This window comes from Sarcophilus harrisii, chromosome 2, assembly GCF_902635505.1.
Source record: "Sarcophilus harrisii chromosome 2, mSarHar1.11, whole genome shotgun sequence".
NCBI classification, from domain to species: Eukaryota; Metazoa; Chordata; class Mammalia; order Dasyuromorphia; family Dasyuridae; genus Sarcophilus; species Sarcophilus harrisii.
In genome coordinates this window covers 357,919,038-357,941,178 of record NC_045427.1, presented here as the reverse complement: position 1 = coordinate 357,941,178, position 22,141 = coordinate 357,919,038, and the positions used below count along the sequence as shown (strand labels likewise).

Genomic DNA, 22,141 nt, shown 5'->3' with positions numbered 1-22,141 from the left:
GTAATAATGATTAAAGCAGCATTTATTAAGCATCTACTGTGTATCAGGTACCATATTAAGCACTTTATAAATATGATCTCATTTCATCTTCTTAAAAACCCTGAGAAGCAGGTACTATTATTACCCTCATTTTATAGAGGAAACTGAGGCAAACAGGGGTTATATGACACAGCTCATAATTGTTTTAAGACTGGATTTGAATTCAGGTCTTCCTGATTCAAGGCCCAGACTTCTATTCCCTGTGCTATCTAGATGCCTCTCAAAAATCACAGTACTGATAGTTTAAGACCCAGACCATGAATCTCTACACATATGGCATAGTTAACATTGTTCTGTTTCATGATCACTGCTAGTAATCTTCGTCAGAGTGTGCACAAAATGCCATTAGTCTAAAGATGGGGAGGAGGAAGTTTAAGGAAATCCTCACCTTTTAGTAGAGGACACTCAAAATACATGTCTTTCTGACAAGATAGCTCAGTACTGATCTTTTAGCTGAGTTATACGTTGGTTTTTTTAATTGTTCTTTTAAAATTATAAACTGATGAATATGTAAAAAAGCATGATATTTTCATACTCAAAGAACAGAAAAAAATTATATTGGCTCTGTTATTGGTTTTTAAAATTATATGTTAAATTTAACAGTTCATTAACAATGCTGAGTTTTTTTGGTTTCCTTTCTGAAAGGTTCAGTTCTTTGGTTTCCTTCTCTCTTTTGGGAATTTTTAAGTGTATTGTTGGAGGGGAGGGGTAGTTGGCATCAGACACTAATCCTTTATGCTCATAACTCCCTTACCTCCTTGGCAACAAAAGCCAAAAATGGTCAAAGAAAAAAAATCCATATTCTACATGTTGATACTGTCCAAAAGTATGTCTTACTCTGTATTTCTAGTCTATTATATTTATGTCAAGATGGTGAAACATGATTCCTCTTCATTCTTCATATTTGGTCAGTGTATTATTCAACATTAAGTCTTTCAGAGTTATTTTTTTTTTTTTGCTACTGTTGTCACTGCATGAATTATTCTCCTATTCTTCCCTTTTAACTCTACACCAGTTAATATTTTTATGTGTATGGTTCCTTTCTGCCATTCTTTGCTCTCTTAGGGATTTTGCCAACTTATGGTGTCACTGGGTCAAAGGATATGTACAGTTTAGTAATTCTTGGGGCATAGATTCTAATTGCTTTCTGAAATAGTTGGCCCACTTTTCAGCCTCATGAGCAGTGCATTATTGTATCTCTCTTCCTACATTCCCTCCAACAACCATTAGTTTTCTTTTTGTCAGCTTTGCTAATCTGATGGATGTGTCTGGGGATGGGGGGGAGACTAAAGAGTTTTAATTTGCATTTTACTTTATAACCAGTAATTTAGAGCATTTTTTTTCATGTGGTTGTTAGTAGCCTTTATTCTTTATTTTGAAAATTACCTGTTCATATGTTTAGAGTATTTATTTACTGGGAATGGTTGTTATGTTTAACTAAATTGAAATGTGATTAATGATACATATTTTCTTCTATTTCCTTTTCAGTCTTGCATTCATTAAACGTACTCCAGTAATTGATGCTGACAAACCAGTATCTTCCCAGCTTCGAGTTCTGACACTGAGTGAAGATTCTCCATATGAGACATTACATTCCTTCATTAGCAATGCAGTGGCTCCATTTTTTAAGTCCTATATCAGAGAGTCTGGCAAAGCAGATAGGTAAAAATCTTTGATTTGTTTGAAATATTAAGCTAATTGCTAATATTGTTACATGTGAATAGTACTACCCATTAGAAAGAGGCAGAAGATTATATAAACTACAAATAGCCTTTCAACATGTTTTGATTTTAAGGTATTTCCTATTTTTCAGAGATGGTGATAAAATGGCTCCTTCTGTTGAGAAAAAAATTGCAGAACTTGAGATGGGCCTTCTTCATTTGCAGCAGAATATTGAAATTCCAGAAATTAGTTTACCAATTCATCCAATCATTACAAATGTTGCAAAACAGTGCTATGAACGTGGAGAAAAGCCAAAGGTTACAGACTTCGGAGATAAGGTTGAAGATCCAACTTTTTTAAATCAGCTGCAGTCTGGAGTCAATCGTTGGATACGAGAAATTCAGAAAGTAAGAAGTGAGGGAATGAATACCTAAAATGTTTCCTTTACAAACTGTAATTTGAGTTCTTCATGGGAGACTAGGTTTACATTTTTCTCTTACTCTTCTCCAAAAGAAAATATTAATACTAACCTCTATCTGATTGCTTGTTTTTTTGGGGAGGAAGAAGGAAGGCAGAAAAATTTGGAACTCAAAATCTTAACAAAAAATGAATGTTAAAAGCCATCTTTACATATAATTGGGGAAAATAAAATATTATTATTGAAAAATATTATTAATGCTAATACTGAGGATTACTTTAGACTTTAGGTGAATTTGATGGTTTATATTTTAAATATTAAAAGTAAATAAAGATTTGTTTAGGATGTTTGGGGTAATTGTTTTAAAAATGATTTCCTTGGGATACAGACCTAGTAGTGGCATTGCTGGGTCAAAGGATATGCACAGTTTGATAGCCCTTTGGGGATAATTCCATATTGCTCTCCAGAAAGGTTGGATCATTTCACAATTTCACTAATAATATATTAGTGTCCCTGTTTTCCCACATCCCCTCTATCCCTTATCATTATCTTTTTCTGTCAGATAATTGCCAATCTGAGAGTGTGAGATGATTTAATTTGTTTTTAATTTTCATTTCTTTAATCAATAGTGATTTAGAGCATTTTTTTCATATGAATATAGATGGATTTAATTTCATCATCTGGAAATTGTTCATATCTTTTGGCTATTTAATGCAGTAGTATTTTTAAAAATCTTTTCTTTTGGATTTGTTTGTGCTTATTTGTACATATTTTCTTTCCTCATAGAACATAACCTCTTAGAGGGCAAGAAATGTTTGGTTTTTGTCATTGTATCCCCAGCACCTAGAATAGTGCCTGCTACATACTACATGCTTGGTTAATAGTTTGTTTTTTAATTGATTAACCTAATATTTGTCTTTAAAGGTGACCAAACTTGACCGAGATCCAGCATCAGGAACTGCCTTACAGGAAATAAGTTTTTGGCTAAACTTGGAACGTGCTTTGTACCGTATTCAGGAAAAGCGTGAAAGCCCAGAGGTTCTTTTAACTCTGGATATCTTGAAACATGGCAAACGTTTTCATGCAACAGTCAGCTTTGATACAGATACAGGTAAAAAAAAAAAGTGCTAAAATCTTAACTTGAGAATGTTTGATTTAGGTTTTTGTTTTTGTTTTGTTTATAATGTTTAGTACTAATGATTTTTGGTAAAATTAATGATGTGCTGTGCTTCTTGGCCTAGGGATCATGTAAATTGAAAATCAGGACTTGAACCCTGATATTCTGACTTCTGTTATAATAGTTCACAATAGTGAGGCAGCTAAGTGGTGCAGTGGATAGAGCATAGCCCTGAAGTCAAGAGGACCTGAGTTCAAATATGATCTCAGACACTTAACACTTCCTAGCTGTGTGTCCCTGGGCAAGTCACTTAACCCCAATTGCCTCAGCAAAAGAAAAAAAATTAGTTCACAATAGTTATAAGAAAATGATTAACTTTTCTCTTTCATACTCTAGGTTTGAAACAAGCTTTAGAAACTGTAAATGACTATAATCCTCTGATGAAAGATTTTCCTCTGAATGATTTGCTATCTGCTACTGAGCTTGACAAAATAAGGCAGGCTTTGGTTGCAATTTTTACCCACTTGAGAAAAATCAGAAATACAAAATACCCTATTCAGAGGGCCTTGCGTCTGGTGGAGGCCATTTCAAGAGACCTGAGTTCTCAGCTACTCAAAGTATTGGGGACAAGAAAACTCATGCATGTGGCATATGAAGAATTTGAAAAGGTAAGTCTTAATGTTGTGATAAACAGTTCTTCAGGAAGTTAAAAAAGAAGCTTGTTTTTAAAATATTTCCACTCTTCTTTATGCCTCGCTAGGTCATGGTCGCTTGCTTCGAAGTTTTTCAGACATGGGATGATGAATATGAGAAATTACAAGTGCTACTGAGAGACATTGTTAAGAGAAAAAGAGAAGAAAACCTGAAGATGGTATGGAGGATCAATCCTGCACACAGAAAACTTCAGGCCCGCCTTGACCAAATGAGGAAGTTCAGGCGCCAGCACGAGCAGTTGAGAGCTGTCATTGTTCGAGTGCTCAGACCACAAGTAAGGTTCTAATACCAGATCACTGGAAGTGTTAACTTGTATTTTTTTCTCCTTATTATACTGATGATTTGCCTATATTATTATCTGGTTGCTAGAATACACTTAAACACACAAAGGTGTTTGGGTTTGTTTTTTTTTAATTGATAGTAGTTGATGCAACTACATTCCTCCTTCCCCTCTTCTCCAAAGACCCTCCCTTGTAGCAAAGAATAAAAAAGGAGAAGAAAAGGCAATTTAGCAAAAACATCCAACATATGACTCAAGTATGACAGCATATGCATTGTTTCATATTCCTCCACCTCTGCAAAGAGGGGAAGGAGGTATGTTTTCTCATCTCTTCTGTTGGGTATTTTTTTTTTCTTGCTTCCTTTCCTCTCTCTTTTTCTCCCCCAATTCACATTTCTTCCAATCAAATCAATCTCATCATTCATTACTTCATGACATAGGTAGATTTTCTTAGGTTGTCTATCATGCACATCCTTGCCTTCATATCTTCTGAGTCTATCTTTGTTTCTTGCTTTTCCAGCAGTCCAAAATCTAGTTAAAAACTCGCCTTCTGGGAACATTCTTCAAATATTTAAGTACTTAATGTTCTATTGTAATAAGTGCTTGCAATGATAATTAGTATGCTTTTTAAAAATTGCTTTAGAATGCTAAATAGTGGGTCACATTTTTCAGGTGTTTAGCTAAATTATAATCTGATTTAATGTCAAAATATTGAACTGTTTTCACCTATTAAGTTTATGCTGCAGATTTGAAAGTATTCTTTCCAATTACTCTTATTTTATTATCAGTTTAACCTTTCCTTAAACCATGGTACAAATGGTGGTTTTGGTGATAGTTTGTATACTGATATAATTGTTAGGTTAGGAAATTATTATAGAAATCTAACATTAGGGACAGGTAGGTGGTATAGTGAAGAGAGCACCAGCCCCTGAAGTTAGGAGTATTGAGTTCAAATGTGGTCTCAGACACTTACACTTCCTAGCTGTGTGATCCTGGGCAAGTCACTTAACCCCAATTGCCTCAGCAAAAAAGAAAAGTAAAGAAATCTAGTATTAAAATACAGGAACACTTTTCCCCCAAAAGTAACTAGAACCATTTAGAACTGCTATTGAGCAAAAGACCTATCTTCAGTATATACTTTATAGCTGAAATATATAATTCAGATTTACCAAAAGGATGATGAAAATCTAAATATCGAAAGTATAGGTTTGTTCTGGATTATAAGCAGAGGAATTTTCTTTTTATAGTAACCCTTTTTTGTGTTATTGTTTGTGCTGTGGTAATGAAATGATTGAATTAAGATGGAAATATACATGATAGTTATCTTTCTATGCAATATATAATGTAATGTAGTACCCACACTGAGTGAAATTCAGACCTTTTATATGGTTTTTGCTGCCCATTTCCTCTTCAGGTCACTGCTGTTGCCCAGCAGAATCAAGGAGATGTACCTGAACCCCCAGATATGAAAGTAGCTGAAGTTCTTTTTGATGCTGCTGATGCTAATGCTATTGAAGAAGTAAACCTTGCTTATGAGAATGTCAAGGAAGTAGATGGGCTAGATGTTTCTAAAGAAGGTACAGAAGCTTGGGAGGCTGCAATGAAGAGATACGATGAGAGAATTGACAGAGTAGAAACCCGAATCACTGCTCGCCTTAGGGATCAACTTGGTACAGCAAAGAATGCGAATGAAATGTTCAGAATCTTCTCCAGATTCAATGCCCTGTTTGTCAGGCCTCACATTCGTGGTGCCATTCGTGAATATCAAACCCAGCTAATCCAGCGTGTCAAAGATGACATTGAATCTCTTCATGACAAATTCAAGGTTCAGTACCCTCAAAGTCAAGCCTGTAAAATGAGTCATGTTCGTGATTTGCCTCCAGTATCTGGGTCCATTATCTGGGCTAAACAGATTGATAGACAACTTACTGCCTACATGAAACGAGTTGAAGATGTCCTGGGCAAAGGTTGGGAGAATCACGTTGAAGGTCAGAAGCTCAAACAGGATGGAGATAGTTTCCGCATGAAGCTTAACACTCAAGAAATATTTGATGATTGGGCAAGGAAGGTGCAACAGCGTAACCTTGGTGTTTCTGGTCGTATTTTCACCATTGAAAGCACTCGAGTTAGAGGCCGAAGTGGAAATGTTCTTAAACTAAAAGTTAACTTCCTTCCTGAGATCATTACACTTTCAAAAGAAGTCCGAAATCTCAAGTGGCTTGGTTTCCGTGTTCCACTGGCAATTGTGAACAAGGCTCATCAGGCAAACCAACTTTATCCATTTGCTATCTCTCTGATTGAAAGTGTTCGTACATATGAGCGGACCTGTGAAAAAGTGGAAGAACGCAATACCATCTCCCTTTTGGTAGCTGGCTTAAAGAAAGAAGTACAGGCATTGATTGGAGAAGGCATTGCCCTGGTGTGGGAATCGTACAAACTTGACCCATATGTTCAGCGGCTGGCAGAGACCGTATTCAATTTTCAAGAAAAGGTTTGTTTTATCTCAAAAATAATTTGAAAAGAATTTTAATTATCACCATTCCATAAAATCCATGGGATTTCATATTGCCATGCCATAAAATCCATGGAATATATGTTTTAAGGGTAGAGATAGGTAATGTGACAGTAGATAGATAGCCAGCTCCAAACCAGGAAAAGCTGGGCTCAGATCTGGCCTCAGATATATACTGGCTTGGATGACCCTGAGCAAGTCACTTAACTTTTCCACATTCAGGGCAGTTCACTAAGACCACAAGTTTCAGAGAAGGTACTGTTGTACATTGGTAAGGGAACTTTCCTTAGCAGGGGGTACCACCTACTAATGAATCTACAATTTATCTTTGTCCCTGTTCCTTTGTTGGGTATTCTAGTTATGCATTAGATCTTTTAATAGAAAAAAATAGCTACAATGTTTTATAACTTTGATACTTAATTTCTACTGAAGATAAACAAATTCAGTGTTTTAGGACTGATTTTAGCCATACTTAATGCTGAAAGTTGAACAGTGGAAGAAAAATTCTCTTTACTCAAACTGTTTAAGGATATTAACTTGATGATAAATGTGTTTTCATACAAATTTAGCTCTGAAATTTAATGTGTATCATCAGAAATTGAAATTGGCCTCCCCCTGAGTATTTGGTTCTTTTCTTCTTTCATTATAAACCCATCAATAAAATTACTCAGATAACTAGGGGAAAAGTGACCAAATTGATATTGTTGCAACAAACTTAAGTAATGGCTTAAATATAATATTTAATGCTTTACAGGTGGATGATCTGCTTATTATTGAGGAAAAAATTGATCTTGAAGTTCGGTCCTTAGAAACTTGTATGTATGATCACAAGACTTTCTCTGAGATCTTGAACAGAGTCCAGAAAGCTGTGGATGATTTGAATCTTCATTCCTATTCCAATTTACCCATTTGGGTCAACAAACTTGACATGGAGGTAAGGGATGGTACTAGGAGTCCTTATAAATTGTTTTTTTCATTGAGAAAGGTAGCAATAATTTTCTTTTCTAAAGTTAATCTAAGCAGTGCCCAGCTTAATATTGAATTATAGTCTAAAATGTAATTTTATAAATTGGAAATTTGTAATATTGCTTAAAAGAAGAATGTAGGCCATCATTTCCAGTAGGCAAAGGGAAATGGTAAATTCCAAGACTAACTTCAGAATTCTCATTTAATTTCTAATGAAATTTTAATACTGTTTTTGAGTTGCAGAGACTCATCTTACATAAAAAGGAGGAAGGTGGAAAAAGCTTTTCATCTTTCTTGGGTTTAGAGTAAAACTTCAAAATTAAGGAATTTTTATTTGTAGACCCTTCTATTTCCTTTTCTGTATTCATCTTCTCTTGGAGCTTCCAATCTGTCTGCATCCAAGAGGCACTCTTACCTCAAGGATTCTAAGGTTGTTTTTCCCCCCCTACTCCAGAATCAAAAGTCCTCATGTCCTCATTATTACCAGTTCTGGGTGTCAAAAAGGAAACTCTTTGATGGATGATGGAGTTCTGTTTTAGACATGTTGCAGTCATGATGCTTGTGGGATGCTGATATTGAAAAGAGAATAGATAGTTGGTAGAGAAACTAGCGTTGGACATTTAAAGATGCTCAAATCTTCACTGACTGACTCACCTGCCTGGAAGATAATTTGTCCTTGAGAGCTAGTGTAATTATCAAGAGATAGTAAGTATAGAAGAGAGAAGACACAGGTCAGAAGCTTAGGGTATCCTCACAGGTAGGGGCAGAATATAGATGATGAATCAGTGATGAAATAGGTAGGAGATGATCTAGGAGACAGCTGTGCTATGATAACAGAGGAGACAGAACATCCAAGATGATGGGGGTGGAGATGGGTACAAGCAGTGTTATATGTTCTGCAGAGAATTCAAGAAAGATAAAGAAAAAAGATCTTTGAATATAAAGATTAAGACATGTTAAAGTATTTTCATAGCCATTTTGGTTGAATGATGAGATCAGAAGTCAGATAAGTTGAAGAGTGAGGAAAAAGAGGAAGTATAGAGGCTATTAATAAAAATCAGTAGAGGCATCCCCTTTCCACCCTTTCACAGGTAAAATGCATAGAATTGTTTGTGCTTTTGGAAGATTGTGTGGTGGAAAAGAGGAAGTGGGATGAAAAATTTCTTGGTTAATAGCATTTCTTTTTCTTTAGATTGAAAGAATATTAGGTGTTCGTTTGCAAGCTGGCCTGAGGGCTTGGACCCAAGTTCTTCTCGGACAGGCCGATGATAAAGCTGAAGTTGACATGGATACAGATGCCCCTCAAGCTAGTCACAAACCAGGTGGCGAGCCAAAGATTAAAGTAAGTATCCCAGGATCAAGGCAGCCTTCTGAGACTCTTAATTAATAAATCTCATTCAATATCTTCTTTATGCATGAGGTCTGACTTAGCAAATACTAATCAAATATTCTTCAAGAATTTAAAAGGCTTACAAGTAAATGACTCATCTAGCATTTTTCAGAGAATCTTTGTTACTGGTTTTGCATTTTTTAAGGCAGAATAATAAATTAAGGATAAAATAGTAAGTAGAGCTCCCACAGTATTTTTCTGTTGTTTCTTATCCTACATATCTTTTGCTTCTGGGAATGAGAATAATTGGTAGGGACCATTGCAAACCTTAGTTTAGTTTTAATCTAGAAAAAGAATTCTACTCAACTAGTCAGAAATGTTCAAAATAAATCCACTTCCTTTTTTTCCTGTCTATTGAATTTTTCTGTTTCCAGCAGTGTGGGCAGAGGAATGAGAACTAGATTTGGTCAGAATACTATGTTCAAATCCTGGTTATTTAACCTTTCTAAGCCTTGGGCTTCTCATTCTAATTTTGAAAATAATACCTCGCATAATCTTTTCGGAGTTGTTGTGAAGAAAATACTTTCCAAACATTAAAACATTTCTAAGCATTTCAAACAACTCAACAGCATGAAATGAGAATTAGAATTAGAGAAAAAAAAGTAAGATTCTATCTAATAGAAAACAAGTTTTGTCATTCTGACTTAATGTGTTATAAAAATTCAGAGAAGGGGAGGGGTTTATGTTTGTATATACAACTTCATGTTATTTAATTGGCAATTTATTTTTCCAGAATGTTGTTCATGAATTAAGAATAACCAATCAGGTGATTTATTTGAATCCACCAATTGAAGAATGCAGATACAAGCTCTATCAAGAAATGTTTTCCTGGAAGACAATAATACTTTCACTTCCCAGGATTCAGAGTCAGAGGTATCAGGTAAGCACTTTAATAACAATGGTTCTTAACTATTTTATCCTATAACTGACTTAATATGAATTGACCACTGATCAAAGGATTCCTGTGATGTTCTCCCTCTCAAAAAAAGCCTGCTACACAATTCTTTCTGTGAATCTGCCCAGATTGTTTTTTTTAAGTACATGAGAAATTAAACATCTCAATTCCAAGGCTGATCTCCTTCTCTGTGTCTCTCTGAATCTCCTTCTTTTCTGTGCTCCATTAGTGCTCTTGTCTTTCTTCTATTGTTTTGAAATTCCTATCTCCAGCCTTTTCCTTTCCAAATATAAAAAATATTTTTAAAATATCCCCCTTATAACAACTAAGCATAGTCAAGCAAAGTCTTCAAGCATTGGCCATGCCTTGAAAACATCTCATTCTATACTTCTAGGAATCATTTCTCTGTCAAGATATGGGAAACATGACTCATTTTTCTAGTTTCTTAATTATTCATTACATGTATCAGAGTTCTTAAGTCTTTCATAGGTTTTTTGGGGTGGGGAGGGGGGGAATTTGTTTTGTTTTTTGCGATGTTATAGTTATTTTATAAATAGTTCTACTTCAGCTCACTTCACAAAAGTCTTCCTAGGTTTCTCCAAATCTTTAACTTTTTTATTCTAAATTTAATGAACACCTCAGAAAAGAACATTTCCTTATATAAAGTAAGATAGAAAAAAGAGGGCTACATGTGAAATTGCAAGTATTATGTACAGAGGACTTTTTAAAAACCTATATAATAAATTCACTTGTTACTGTCAGACCTTTTTTGCTTCTCTGTTTCCTTCTGAACTTTTTTGTATTTTTTTCTATGTATTTTTCATAGTGTTTCACTGACCCTCTTTTCTTTTGTTTTTTTTTTTTTCTGTAAAAATATCAGTAGCTTTTCTTATCCCCTAACCTTTTCCCCTCAAAAAGAAAGACACAATCATTTGAGCAAGTAAACACATTGAAAACAAAACAAGTCCACACATTGGCCATCTTCAAAGACTTATTTCTTATTATATACTTTGATTCTATTACTCATCTGTCACAAGATAAATAACATGTTTCAAAGTTTTTATTTTGCTATCCTGTTGTTATCTTGGGTTTTGCTCACTTCATATTGCATCAATTTGAGGTTTTCCAGGTTTCTCGGAAACCTTGTCTTTCATTATGTTTTTATAGCATAATAATCCATTACTTTCCTATATTAATATTTGTTCAGCCATTTCTCAATTGATAGGCATCCTTTTAGTTTCCAATTTCTTGCCATATTAAAAGGACTGCTAGAAATATTTTCGGTATGTATAGGTCCTTTATTTAGCATCTTTGGAATATAAGCTCAATAGTAGTATCACAGTTTGAGAGTACATACAATTTAGGGACTTTTGGAGTGTAGTTCTACATTGCTTTCCAAAATAGCTGGACCAGTCCACAGTTCTGACAGCAGAGCATTAGCGTGCCTATCTTCCTACAACACCTCTAAACAATTATCATTTTCCTTTTTGTCATCTTTACCAAAATGATAATAAGGTGGAACTTTACAATTTTAATTTGTATTTTTCTTAATGTTTTAGAGCATGTCTTCATATAATTGTTGATAGTATGTCTGTTACTATCATTTGACCACTTAGCAATTGAGGAATAGTTGTGATATATTGAGTCAGATCCCCACATAACTTAAATATACCTTTATCAGATGTATTTGCAAAAATTTTTCCCCCAGTTAATTTTTCCTTCCGATTTCAACTGTTGATTTTGTTTGTGCAAAAGATTTTAATTTTTTTGTAATTAGAATTATCATATAAACAAATATTAAATTCTTATTATGTGCCAAGTAGTTGATATCCCATGATCCTCTCTCACTCTTGTTTGGTGAACCATTTTCTTAATCTACAGTTGCCAAAGAAATCTTATTCCCTCTATTGTAATTTATTTGTGATGTGCTTTTATAGATCTGTGTCATATATTCATTTGAAACTTACTGTGATTTTGAGTTTGAGTTGGTCTTAACTTAAGTGTTGCTAGACTGTTTTTGAGTTTGCTCATCAGTTTTGTGGACTAGTTTGTAATTGGAGTTAAACCAGCAAATCTTTAAAGATTAGAGGGAAGATTCTTAGAGGAGCAAAGTTAATCCAATTAATGCTAATGTATCTTGACATTGTCAAATACCATTACCAAGCATTTAGAGTTACCAGCTTTGCCCTCCTTAGTTTTGTTTTTTGTTTTTGTTTTGGAACTCTGCTACTAATTAGATCCCTTATTTTAATGAGGAATATCTTTTATAATCTTATCTCATCCAATTGCCTGCCCCTGGGCAAGAGATTGTCCCCCAAATCTCATATTAACATTAACTTTTAAACATCTCTTTTTAAAAAAAAAAAAAAAATACTTAAATTTAGGAGCTCTTTTTTAGGGTTTATGTTTTCTTTAATCACACACACATTGTTTAATACGTAATACATAATAATGATCTGAAAAAGTAATTGGTAGCTGACCTTGTAATATTTTCAAAATTGACATTTTTAAACTAATTATGTATTTCACTGTTGCTCTCTGCTAAGACACTGGTAGACATTAAAAATTCAATCATCTTTACATTCATGGAATTTAATTTAGCTAAGAAGTCCTATCAGATTTTTTTTTTCTTAACTATTACTCAAATTTATAGTCATTTTGAATTGTATCGTTTTGCCTGAAGTATTAGCAAGGCTTATTAACTTGTTTCAACTCTTTGCCAGGAATAATTTTTTTTTAAATCAAACATTGAGTTTATCTGTTGTATACTTAAGTAACCTAATAGATCATACCATATTTTCTTAATTTGATATAAATCTTGTTAGCAAGAATTGAGTTGTACTATATGGTGATTTGTAGTACATAAATTTGACATCCTAATTGTTATTTTCCAGTTAATGTGTCATAGATGCAATGTGGACTTTGAGGAGCTCAACACTGTTTTTTATACAGATGGCTTGTACTCAGAGGCTCCTTTTTTATTAGGTGGGTGTACATTATGAATTGTCTGAAGAAGAAAAGTTCTACAGAAATGCTTTAACAAGGATGCCTGATGGTCCTGTTGCTCTTGAAGAGGCTTATTCTGCAGTTGTGGGCATTGTGACTGAAGTTGAGCAGTATGTCAAGGTAATAGCCTTCATTTAAAACTCTGGGTTCAATTTTCTCAAGCTTTTATAGTAAGCCCTAAAAATATACAGTTCAAAAGTATTTTCATTTTTAAAAAATTCACTCCCTATCTTAGGTTTTGTCTCACAAATATGAAGATGAACATTTTTTATAGGTATAATGATTGGGTTGTTTAGAAATATTTATATTTAAATCCATCTTAGTAATGAGGTTATTTTCTTAGGTTAGCTATAAACATTTTAAACTTTGCTTCCCCAAATCTGAATATTCTAAGACTCTAAAGAGCAAGGTTTCCATGTTTTCTGTTAAAGATTGATAGATTCATGTGGAATATGAGTAGAGTCAGTAATAGACTTTAACTTGATTTAAGCTATGAAATTGAGAGCATTATAAGTATTGTGTTTCAAAAATCTCCTGTGTTACAAGAAGTAATTTTCACACTTGAAAAGCAGAGGTTCTAGTTTCCTCCATTTTGGTTTACACATCAACAGTATTGAAGAATAATGGATAGCATTCACAGATATTATGCGTTGGAAACTCTCTTTATGGAAAAAGAGAATGAAGTTTGGATACATTTCTCCAAATGAGGATAGGGCCTGGACTTGTGCTTTACTGGAATAGGGCACCTCTCATGTAAAGAAACTCTGCACTACTGCAGGTTGGCACATTTCTGCAGCTTAGAATTTTATCATTGCCTATAGCACTGAGAGATTAAGTGACCAGAGCCATTCAGTGTCTGGGGGAAATTTGAACTCATGTCTTTGTGCTTCCAAAGCCAACCCTCTGGTCCTAGTGCTGTTCTGTTTTGTTCTAGCTTCTAAACATTTTTAACAGTATTACTTAGTCATTTTCTGTATTTCCAGGTTTGGCTTCAGTATCAGTGTTTATGGGATATGCAGGCTGAGAACATCTACAATAGACTTGGAGAAGATCTGAATAAATGGCAAGCTCTCTTGGTTCAAATTAGAAAAGCCAGAGGAACTTTTGACAATGCAGAAACTAAGAAAGAGTTTGGACCAGTAGTTATAGATTATGGCAAAGTAAGTTGTATTATTGAAAAGCTGGGGACAATTCACAAAAGACCAAATTTATTTTGGATAAAATGTAACTGAAATATAAACTTCTAAGACAAAGCTAAATGCTGTAATCTTATTCTCTTAACAGGTACAATCTAAGGTGAATTTGAAGTATGATTCTTGGCATAAAGAGGTCCTCAGTAAGTTTGGACAAATGCTGGGGACAAACATGTCAGAATTTCATTCACAGATCTCAAAGGTAAGATGTAATTTTTGTAATATTGACTAGTCTACATATATAACTTTGTTTTCATATTTAAAGTACTGTACTTTTTTTTTAACAGTCTCGACAAGAATTAGAACAACATTCTGTGGATACAGCTAGCACATCTGATGCTGTGACATTTATAACATATGTTCAGTCTTTAAAACGGAAGATCAAGCAGTTTGAGAAACAAGTTGAGGTAAGGTGGTTCATGGCTGCATGAGAATAGTTTAATTTTTGTAAGACAGACCAATATTTATCCTTATTGAAAGTTATTTCTGTAATTTATCTCAGCTATTTTTTGAGGACGTAAATTCAATTTATTAAGGATTTTCTTAGAATTGCCCATTGTTGACAGTAAAATAATCAAATACAAATATTCTTGCGGCTTAAAATAAGAGGGAGGCCAATATACACTTTCCAAATACCCTTTAACATAGTTAATGTCAAGGAAATCTGTGATCATTTGGTCGGGACCACCAATAGTGAGTGGTTGGTTAAACTATGGAAATTAAGATTAAAGTCCTAAAGAATATTTTTTATCTTGGTTTAAACTGTGTGGTCACATGCATTAAAAGCATCTGTTGTACTAAAGATATTATTTATATTTCAAGAAGTACATGGTGATCTTTGTTTCTTAAATTAAAAGCTTTACCGCAATGGCCAGCGCTTGCTTGAAAAGCAAAGATTCCAGTTTCCTCCATCATGGTTATACATTGATAATATTGAAGGAGAATGGGGAGCATTCAATGATATCATGCGTCGCAAAGACTCTGCCATTCAGCAACAAGTGGCCAACCTCCAGATGAAGATTGTCCAAGAGGACAGAGCAGTGGAGAGCCGAACAACAGATTTACTCACAGATTGGGAAAAAACAAAACCTGTTACTGTAAGTCCTGTGTGTGTGTGTGTGTGTGTGTGTGTGTGTGTGTGTATGTATGCTTGTGCCCGTTTAGAGTAGAAACTTGGATTTATCAAAATATTTTATTGACCCACTCATCTCCATCTAGCCCCTTGTGGAGAATAGGCTTGCAGTGTATAGCACTACCTAAAATGATAAATTTCTCCAGGAATACATGACTTTGTATTTGATAAGCCATCCCTTCTTTTTTTTTCCACTCTCCATGACCCTTCTTCCTCTCTCAGGCCCACTCAGCTATCATCTTCTCCTATGTTAAAGTTAATCCTCAGTATATGGCTGACATAGCCCTGCACATGCCTAAACTGCATGTTCTTGTTTTTTCTTCCTTTTAGCTGGCTACTTCTACTACTGTAGAAAAGGGTTATTTAAAGATAAACCCATTGAAATTGGTGGTCCAAGTGTTTTATATGCATGGGATAAAATTTCACATTATGATTTTTTATACAATATGTAAAGCTTCTATATCCGAAAGCTCCTTTGTGCACTGAAGCCAATTCTACCGCTAGGAGAAACCTAGAGAAAAAGGTGATAGGTAGCCCCATGAGGGAAATTTGAAAATTATCTCTTGGATATACCTTTTACTTCAAATGAAAAGTGTGAGCTTTAAAATCTCTGGTCCTTATTTCCAGGGGACAAATGGGATTTAAGAGAAGTGAAGAAAGTGAGTCACCTTTCTTTAAAGCTTAGAAAAATAATAACATCTTAGTTGACCATTAGCACTAGAAAGAACCTTAGAGACTGTCAAATTCAGACTTTTGATAGCTCTAAGCATTGGGCTTCACTTAATACTTTATTGGTTATTACAATTCAGTCAACCAACCAACATTTCAGTTCAGCCAACCTACTTTTATCAAGCACCCATTGCATGCACTTTGTTCAGTCGTATCTCATTTTCTGTGACCTGTTTTGGGATTTTCTTGACAAAGATACTGGAATGGTTTGCTATTTTCTTCTCCAGATCATTTTACAGATGAGAAAACTGAGGCAAATGGCATTAAATGACTTGCCTAGGGTTACATAGCTAGTAAGTGTCTGAAGCCAGATTTGAATTCAGGTCTTCCTGGCACTTTATCCGCCATGCTACATATAGCTGCCTGATTATGTGCAAAACACTGTACTAGACCCTGTTTTATTGACAAGTTATTGACAATATTAAGTCCCTAATATAATAGACAAAAGACAAAAATGAAGTAGTCCTTGCCCTCTAGGTCTGTGGGAAGAAATGACAGATACATCTATAAATATGTGCAAAATAAATAGAATGTAGAATGCTGAGGGGGATCACATGTATTTATCAGTAAGGGGGATCAGGAAAACTTCATCTAAGAGATGATGCTTTAGGGGACAGCTAGGTGGTGCAGTGGATAGAACACCACCCCTGAAGTTAGGAGGACCTGAGTTCAAATTTGCCCTCAGACACCTAATACTTCCTAGCTGTGTGACCCTGGGCAAGTCACTTAACTTCAGTTGCCTCAGCAAAAAAAAGATGATGCTTGAGATGAGCTTTAAAGGAAAATAAAAATTCAAGAGGTTTAATATTAAAAATTTATTATTTTCTACTAAATTTATTTTTAATACACATTACTTTATGAATCATGTTTTGAGAGAAAAATCAGAACAAAAGGGAAAAACCATAGGAGAGATTTTTTTAAAAAAGCATAGCATGTGTTGATTTACATTCAGTACTTTTTCTGTATGCAAATGGCATTTTCTGTCTGAAATATTTTGGGATTACTTTGGATTACTGAACTGCTAAGAAGTTGTTTCATAGTTAATCATTAATTATCACACATTCTTGCTGTTATTGTGTTCAATGTATTCCTGGTTCTACTTGTTTCACTCAGCATCAGTTCATGTAAATCTTTCTAGGCTAAAGATTTATCATTAAGTAAAGAGACTAAAAATCAGACTGAAAAAGAGGGTATAATCTGGGGGAAGGAGAAGGCACACTCTATGCAAAGGTATATTGAGTTGAGAGATGGTGGGATGAATGTGTTACACAGCAAAGAAGTTAGTTTTCCTGGACCAAGAGTACATGACAAGACGTAATAGATGTAGTGAAGTTTAAACAAAAGAAAAGAAAAGAAAAGAAAGTAGACCAGGGCCAGGTTATGAAGAGTTTTCTGTGCTAAACTGGAATTTGTATTTGTTCCTGAGGTAATAGGGAACGCTTAAAGTTTAAATAGGGAAATTACATATTTAGACTTGTGTTTTAGAAAAATCATTTTGGCAGCTATGGATTTTGGAAAAGGCAAAGAATTTTGAAATAGATACCAATCAGGGCCAATGAATAAATGAAAATAAATAAAAACCCATTTAATTAATGTTTACTATGTGAAATTATTACTATAGTAATAAATGATCAAGTCCAGAGGACCTGGACTTCAGGTGATGTTAATGAAGATGAAAGAAGAGGTAATAGATGTAGAATTTAAGTGACAAATCTGTGGGACCTGAAGTGCAAAATTTGAGTTTAGAGAGTGTCTAGGAGGTCAGGAGTGGTAAGTTAAAGAAAGATTAAGGAGGATAAGAATCAAAAATAGGCCATTTAAAGATACCCTTATTAGCTTTTGAGAAGCAGTTTGTATGGAGTGATAGCAACTGGAATCTATAGATGTCAGAGAGCTAAGAAAAATGAGACAGTCATTGTAGCATTTTCTCTCTTAAGGAGTTTAGCAGTGGGTGGGGAGAATTAAATATGTGTTGATAGCTAGTGTGTTAGTAGAGTATCAAATGAGTGTTTTTTTAGAGAATGGCAAAAGGGTGAATATGTGGATGAACAATGAAGAAAGAACCAATAGAGAAAGAGAAAGGGAATATTTGATGGGGCAGATTTGAGAAGAGAAAGAAAGGTCTGTGATCAAGAATATATGTGGAATGAGTAACTTTGGCAAAGAGAGAAGACATTGCATTTTCTGAGCCTATATAGCAAAGAAGGAAAGATTAAAGAATGATGTAGTAGAAATGTTTTCAGACATGGAATTATGGACATTAAAAATGCCATTAAGAGATAGCTTTCAGAGACATGTATGTGCAAGAATATTTGTGGCAGTCCTCTTTGTAGTGGCCGGAAACTGGAAACTGAGTGGATGCCCATCAGTTGGAGAATGGCTGAATAAATTGTGGTATATGAATATTATGGAATATTATTGTTCAGTAAAAAATGACCAACAGGATGATTTTATTTTATTTTATTTTATTTTATTTATTTATTTTTTTTATTTAATAGCTTTTTATTTACAGGATATATACATGGGTAACTTTACAGCATTAACAATTGCCAAACCTCTTGTTCCAATTTTTCACCTCTTACCCCACCCCCACCCCCTCCCCTAGATGGCAGGATGACCAGTAGATGTTAAATATATTAAAATATAACTTGGATACACAATAAGTATACATGACCAAAACATTATTTTGCTGTACAAAAAGAATCAGACTCTGAATTATTGTACAATTAGCTTGTGAAGGAAATCAAAAATGCAGGCGTGCATAAATATAGGGATTGGGAATTCAATGTAATGGTTTTTAGTCATCTCCCAGAGTTCTTTTTCTGGGTATAGCTAGTTCAGTTCATTACTGCCCCATTAGAAATGATTTGGTTGATCTCGTTGCTGAGGATGGCCTGATCCATCAGAACTGGTCATCATCTAGTATTGTTGTTGAAGTATATAATGATCTCCTGGTCCTGCTCATTTCACTCAGCATCAGTTCGTGTAAGTCTCTCCAGGCCTTTCTGAAATCACAACAGGATGATTTTAGAAAGGCCTAAAGAGACTTACATGAACTGATGCTGAGTGAAATGAGCAACAACAGGAGATCATTATATACTTCAACAACAATACTATATGATGATCAATTCTGATGGACCTGGCCATCTTCAGCAGAGATGAACCAAATCAATTCCAATGGGGCAGTAATGAATTGAACCAGCTACACCCAGCGAAAGAACTCTGGGAGATGACTAAGAACCATTACATGGAATTCCCAATCCCTATATTTTTGCCCGCCTGCATTTTTGATTTCCTTCACAGGCTAATTGTACACTATTCCAGAGTCCGATTCTTTTTGTACAGCAAAATAACAGTTTGGACATGTATACTTATTTTGTATTTAATTTATACTTTAATATATTTAACATGTATTGGTCAACCTGCCATGTAGGGGAGAGGATGGGGGGAAGGAGGGGAAAAATTGGACAAAAGGTTTGGCAATTGTTAATGCTGTAAAATCACCCATGCATATAACTTGTAAACAAAAAGCTATTTAAAAAAATAACAAATAAAATTTTTCTGAAAGAAAATAAATAAATAAATAAATGCTGCAGCAAAACAAACAAAAAAAGAGATAGCTTTTATTATCTTGGAGGTAAAATCATTTGCTGGTGGAGGTTTGGGAGATATGTTAGAGGCCTGAGGAGAGATGAAAATTTTATAATAATTGTTTCAGGTAGTATGATAATCAACTAGAAAAGAATAAAAGAAGTATGTTGCAGCACTGAGAGACTAATTGAGATTAGGAAACAAAGCCAGTCCTTGTAACTTTGGGGTTGCTTCCTTTAGCAGCTTGTTGCAATGCATCCAGGAATAGAAGGCAAGCAACCTAGAGTTAGAGAAGATTGGTATTAATGTGGCAGGAGGAAAGGGAGAGTTTATGATCAAGGAAAGGAATTTCAGACTCCAAAATCATAGATAGTTTTATATGATAAGGTGTAAGATGTGACTATCCATGTTGTTGGATGAGTTTGAGTAGAGATAAAAATTAGAGGAGATTAATTAACTGGAAGTCCAGAGTATTTGAAGGATATTAACCCAAATACTGAAACTCAGAAGGTGCAACAGAATGGTAGTGGAGGGAATTGGCAGAAAGTGTAATCATGGATATCTATAATTCTGGACATGAGTTTAAAAATATATTACTTTGCTATTCAGGAATTTTAAAGATTTACATTTTAAATTAAAAAATTTAATTTGTATTCTTAATTGAGAAAAATAGGAGGTGTACAGTAGCTATAGTCATTACATTCAAAAAAATGGTATTTCAGGTAAGAAAAATTATTCCTTATTCATTCCCTCTAATACTTTACTTAACAAATCTTGTATACAGAATTTATTTTTTAAGTCCCCCAATTTTTAAAAGCACATTAAAGATGGCCCATTATTTCTTAATAATCTTTTACTTAAATTTTTTGTCTATAGATTTACTCCACCTTATCCTAGAGGTTAAACATAGCACTTTGTTGAACCCACTTAGATATTTTATAATTCTTTCTATTTGTGTTTTAAGTACATTTTTTTATCCTAAACAAGAAGGCACAAATAAATAGATATTTGTTTAGAGTAAAGTGAAGTCTCTCTGAACTTACTTTGAGGAGCACATTTTAAAATGATTGATTTTATTTTTAATTATTCAAATTTCCAAGCAACAAATGTTAACTTTCTACCCTGAGCCTCAGCGTTGCATTTATTTTCACTTTGGTATGACCTATTTTAGGGCAACCTTCGCCCAGAGGAGGCTCTTCAGGCACTTACTATCTACGAAGGAAAGTTTGGGAGACTCAAGGATGATCGTGAAAAATGTGCCAAGGCCAAAGAAGCTCTGGAGCTCACAGATACAGGCCTTCTCAGTGGCAGTGAGGAGCGTGTGCAGGTATAAACTACAGATTTTTATCACTGTCCACTATGGAGAGACTTTTGTTTTCTGTCCCTTAAATAGAATTGCTTCTTCTATAATAGGTAGCTTTGGAAGAGTTACAAGATCTCAAAGGTGTTTGGTCTGAACTTTCTAAAGTCTGGGAGCAAATTGATCAAATGAAGGAGCAACCCTGGGTTTCAGTACAACCACGAAAGGTATGTTTCTTTTAACTGTATATCCCTGTGTAATTTTGTGCAACAGATTCAGCCTAAGACTTATTTAAGGACTTAAATGATATTGAATGTTAGCAAAATGTAATTTATGTTCTGTAGATTAAATTTGATTATTCAGATGCTTATTAAAACTAAATTAAAACTTAGAATTCAGTAATAATACTGTGTAAAAGTTTTATAAAGAATCATTTTATCATTGTCACATAAAGGGGTTTGTTGATTAACTAAAAAACAACTTAACTTTTTTTCTCTCAGCTTCGACAAAATTTAGATGCTCTTTTGAACCAGCTAAAAAACTTCCCTGCACGTTTACGGCAATATGCTTCCTATGAATTTGTTCAGAGACTTCTTAAGGGCTACATGAAAGTAAGTGCCACTTTAATTTTCTCAATTGCAGTAAATTGTGTTAGAAGTTTATGTTCATGGGTGAATGTATTAGAAGCTTTATATTCATGGATAAATGTATTGTCATAGATCAACATGTTGGTGATTGAATTGAAATCGGAGGCGCTTAAAGATCGGCATTGGAAGCAACTGATGAAGAGACTTCATGTTAATTGGGTTGTATCTGAATTAACCCTTGGCCAGATCTGGGATGTTGACCTGCAGAAAAATGAAGCAGTTGTCAAAGATGTCCTACTTGTAGCACAAGGGGAAATGGCTTTGGAAGAATTTTTGAAACAGGTAAACATTAAAATTGGAGAGCTTCTGTTCAGTATGATGATATGGTACTATGGATTTGGAACCATAAGTTCTGACTTGGATATAGTCTCTTGCATATTTGCTATGTGACCCTAGGCAGATTGCAATTTCTTGGAGCCTATTTCCTCATCTCTAAGACTGGGCAACATTTGTACTAATCAATTTATATTAAGATTAAATGAGGTTTTATATATATAAATGTAGTGCTTTGTAAGACACAAAGCCAATCAAATGCAACATTAAGCTTCTA

The 22,141-nt window shown here is 34.4% G+C and overlaps 1 protein-coding gene across 2 annotated transcripts in view; it reads left to right on the top strand.

Moving 5' to 3' along the window:
- Window positions 1-22,141, top strand: part of DYNC1H1 (dynein cytoplasmic 1 heavy chain 1) — an 89,447-nt gene that overhangs the window by 12,336 nt on the left and 54,970 nt on the right. For both annotated transcript variants that reach the window (XM_031953228.1, XM_031953227.1), the window contains exons 3-20: window positions 1,528-1,701; window positions 1,853-2,108; window positions 3,044-3,230; window positions 3,633-3,904; window positions 3,997-4,224; window positions 5,645-6,721; window positions 7,497-7,676; window positions 8,901-9,050; window positions 9,832-9,978; window positions 12,979-13,119; window positions 13,983-14,159; window positions 14,284-14,394; window positions 14,480-14,599; window positions 15,050-15,289; window positions 20,816-20,971; window positions 21,058-21,171; window positions 21,445-21,555; window positions 21,664-21,873. In XM_031953228.1, coding sequence (XP_031809088.1) covers window positions 1,528-1,701; window positions 1,853-2,108; window positions 3,044-3,230; window positions 3,633-3,904; window positions 3,997-4,224; window positions 5,645-6,721; window positions 7,497-7,676; window positions 8,901-9,050; window positions 9,832-9,978; window positions 12,979-13,119; window positions 13,983-14,159; window positions 14,284-14,394; window positions 14,480-14,599; window positions 15,050-15,289; window positions 20,816-20,971; window positions 21,058-21,171; window positions 21,445-21,555; window positions 21,664-21,873 — 4,051 coding nt within the window. The remainder of the gene's footprint in view (window positions 1-1,527; window positions 1,702-1,852; window positions 2,109-3,043; window positions 3,231-3,632; window positions 3,905-3,996; window positions 4,225-5,644; window positions 6,722-7,496; window positions 7,677-8,900; window positions 9,051-9,831; window positions 9,979-12,978; window positions 13,120-13,982; window positions 14,160-14,283; window positions 14,395-14,479; window positions 14,600-15,049; window positions 15,290-20,815; window positions 20,972-21,057; window positions 21,172-21,444; window positions 21,556-21,663; window positions 21,874-22,141) is intronic.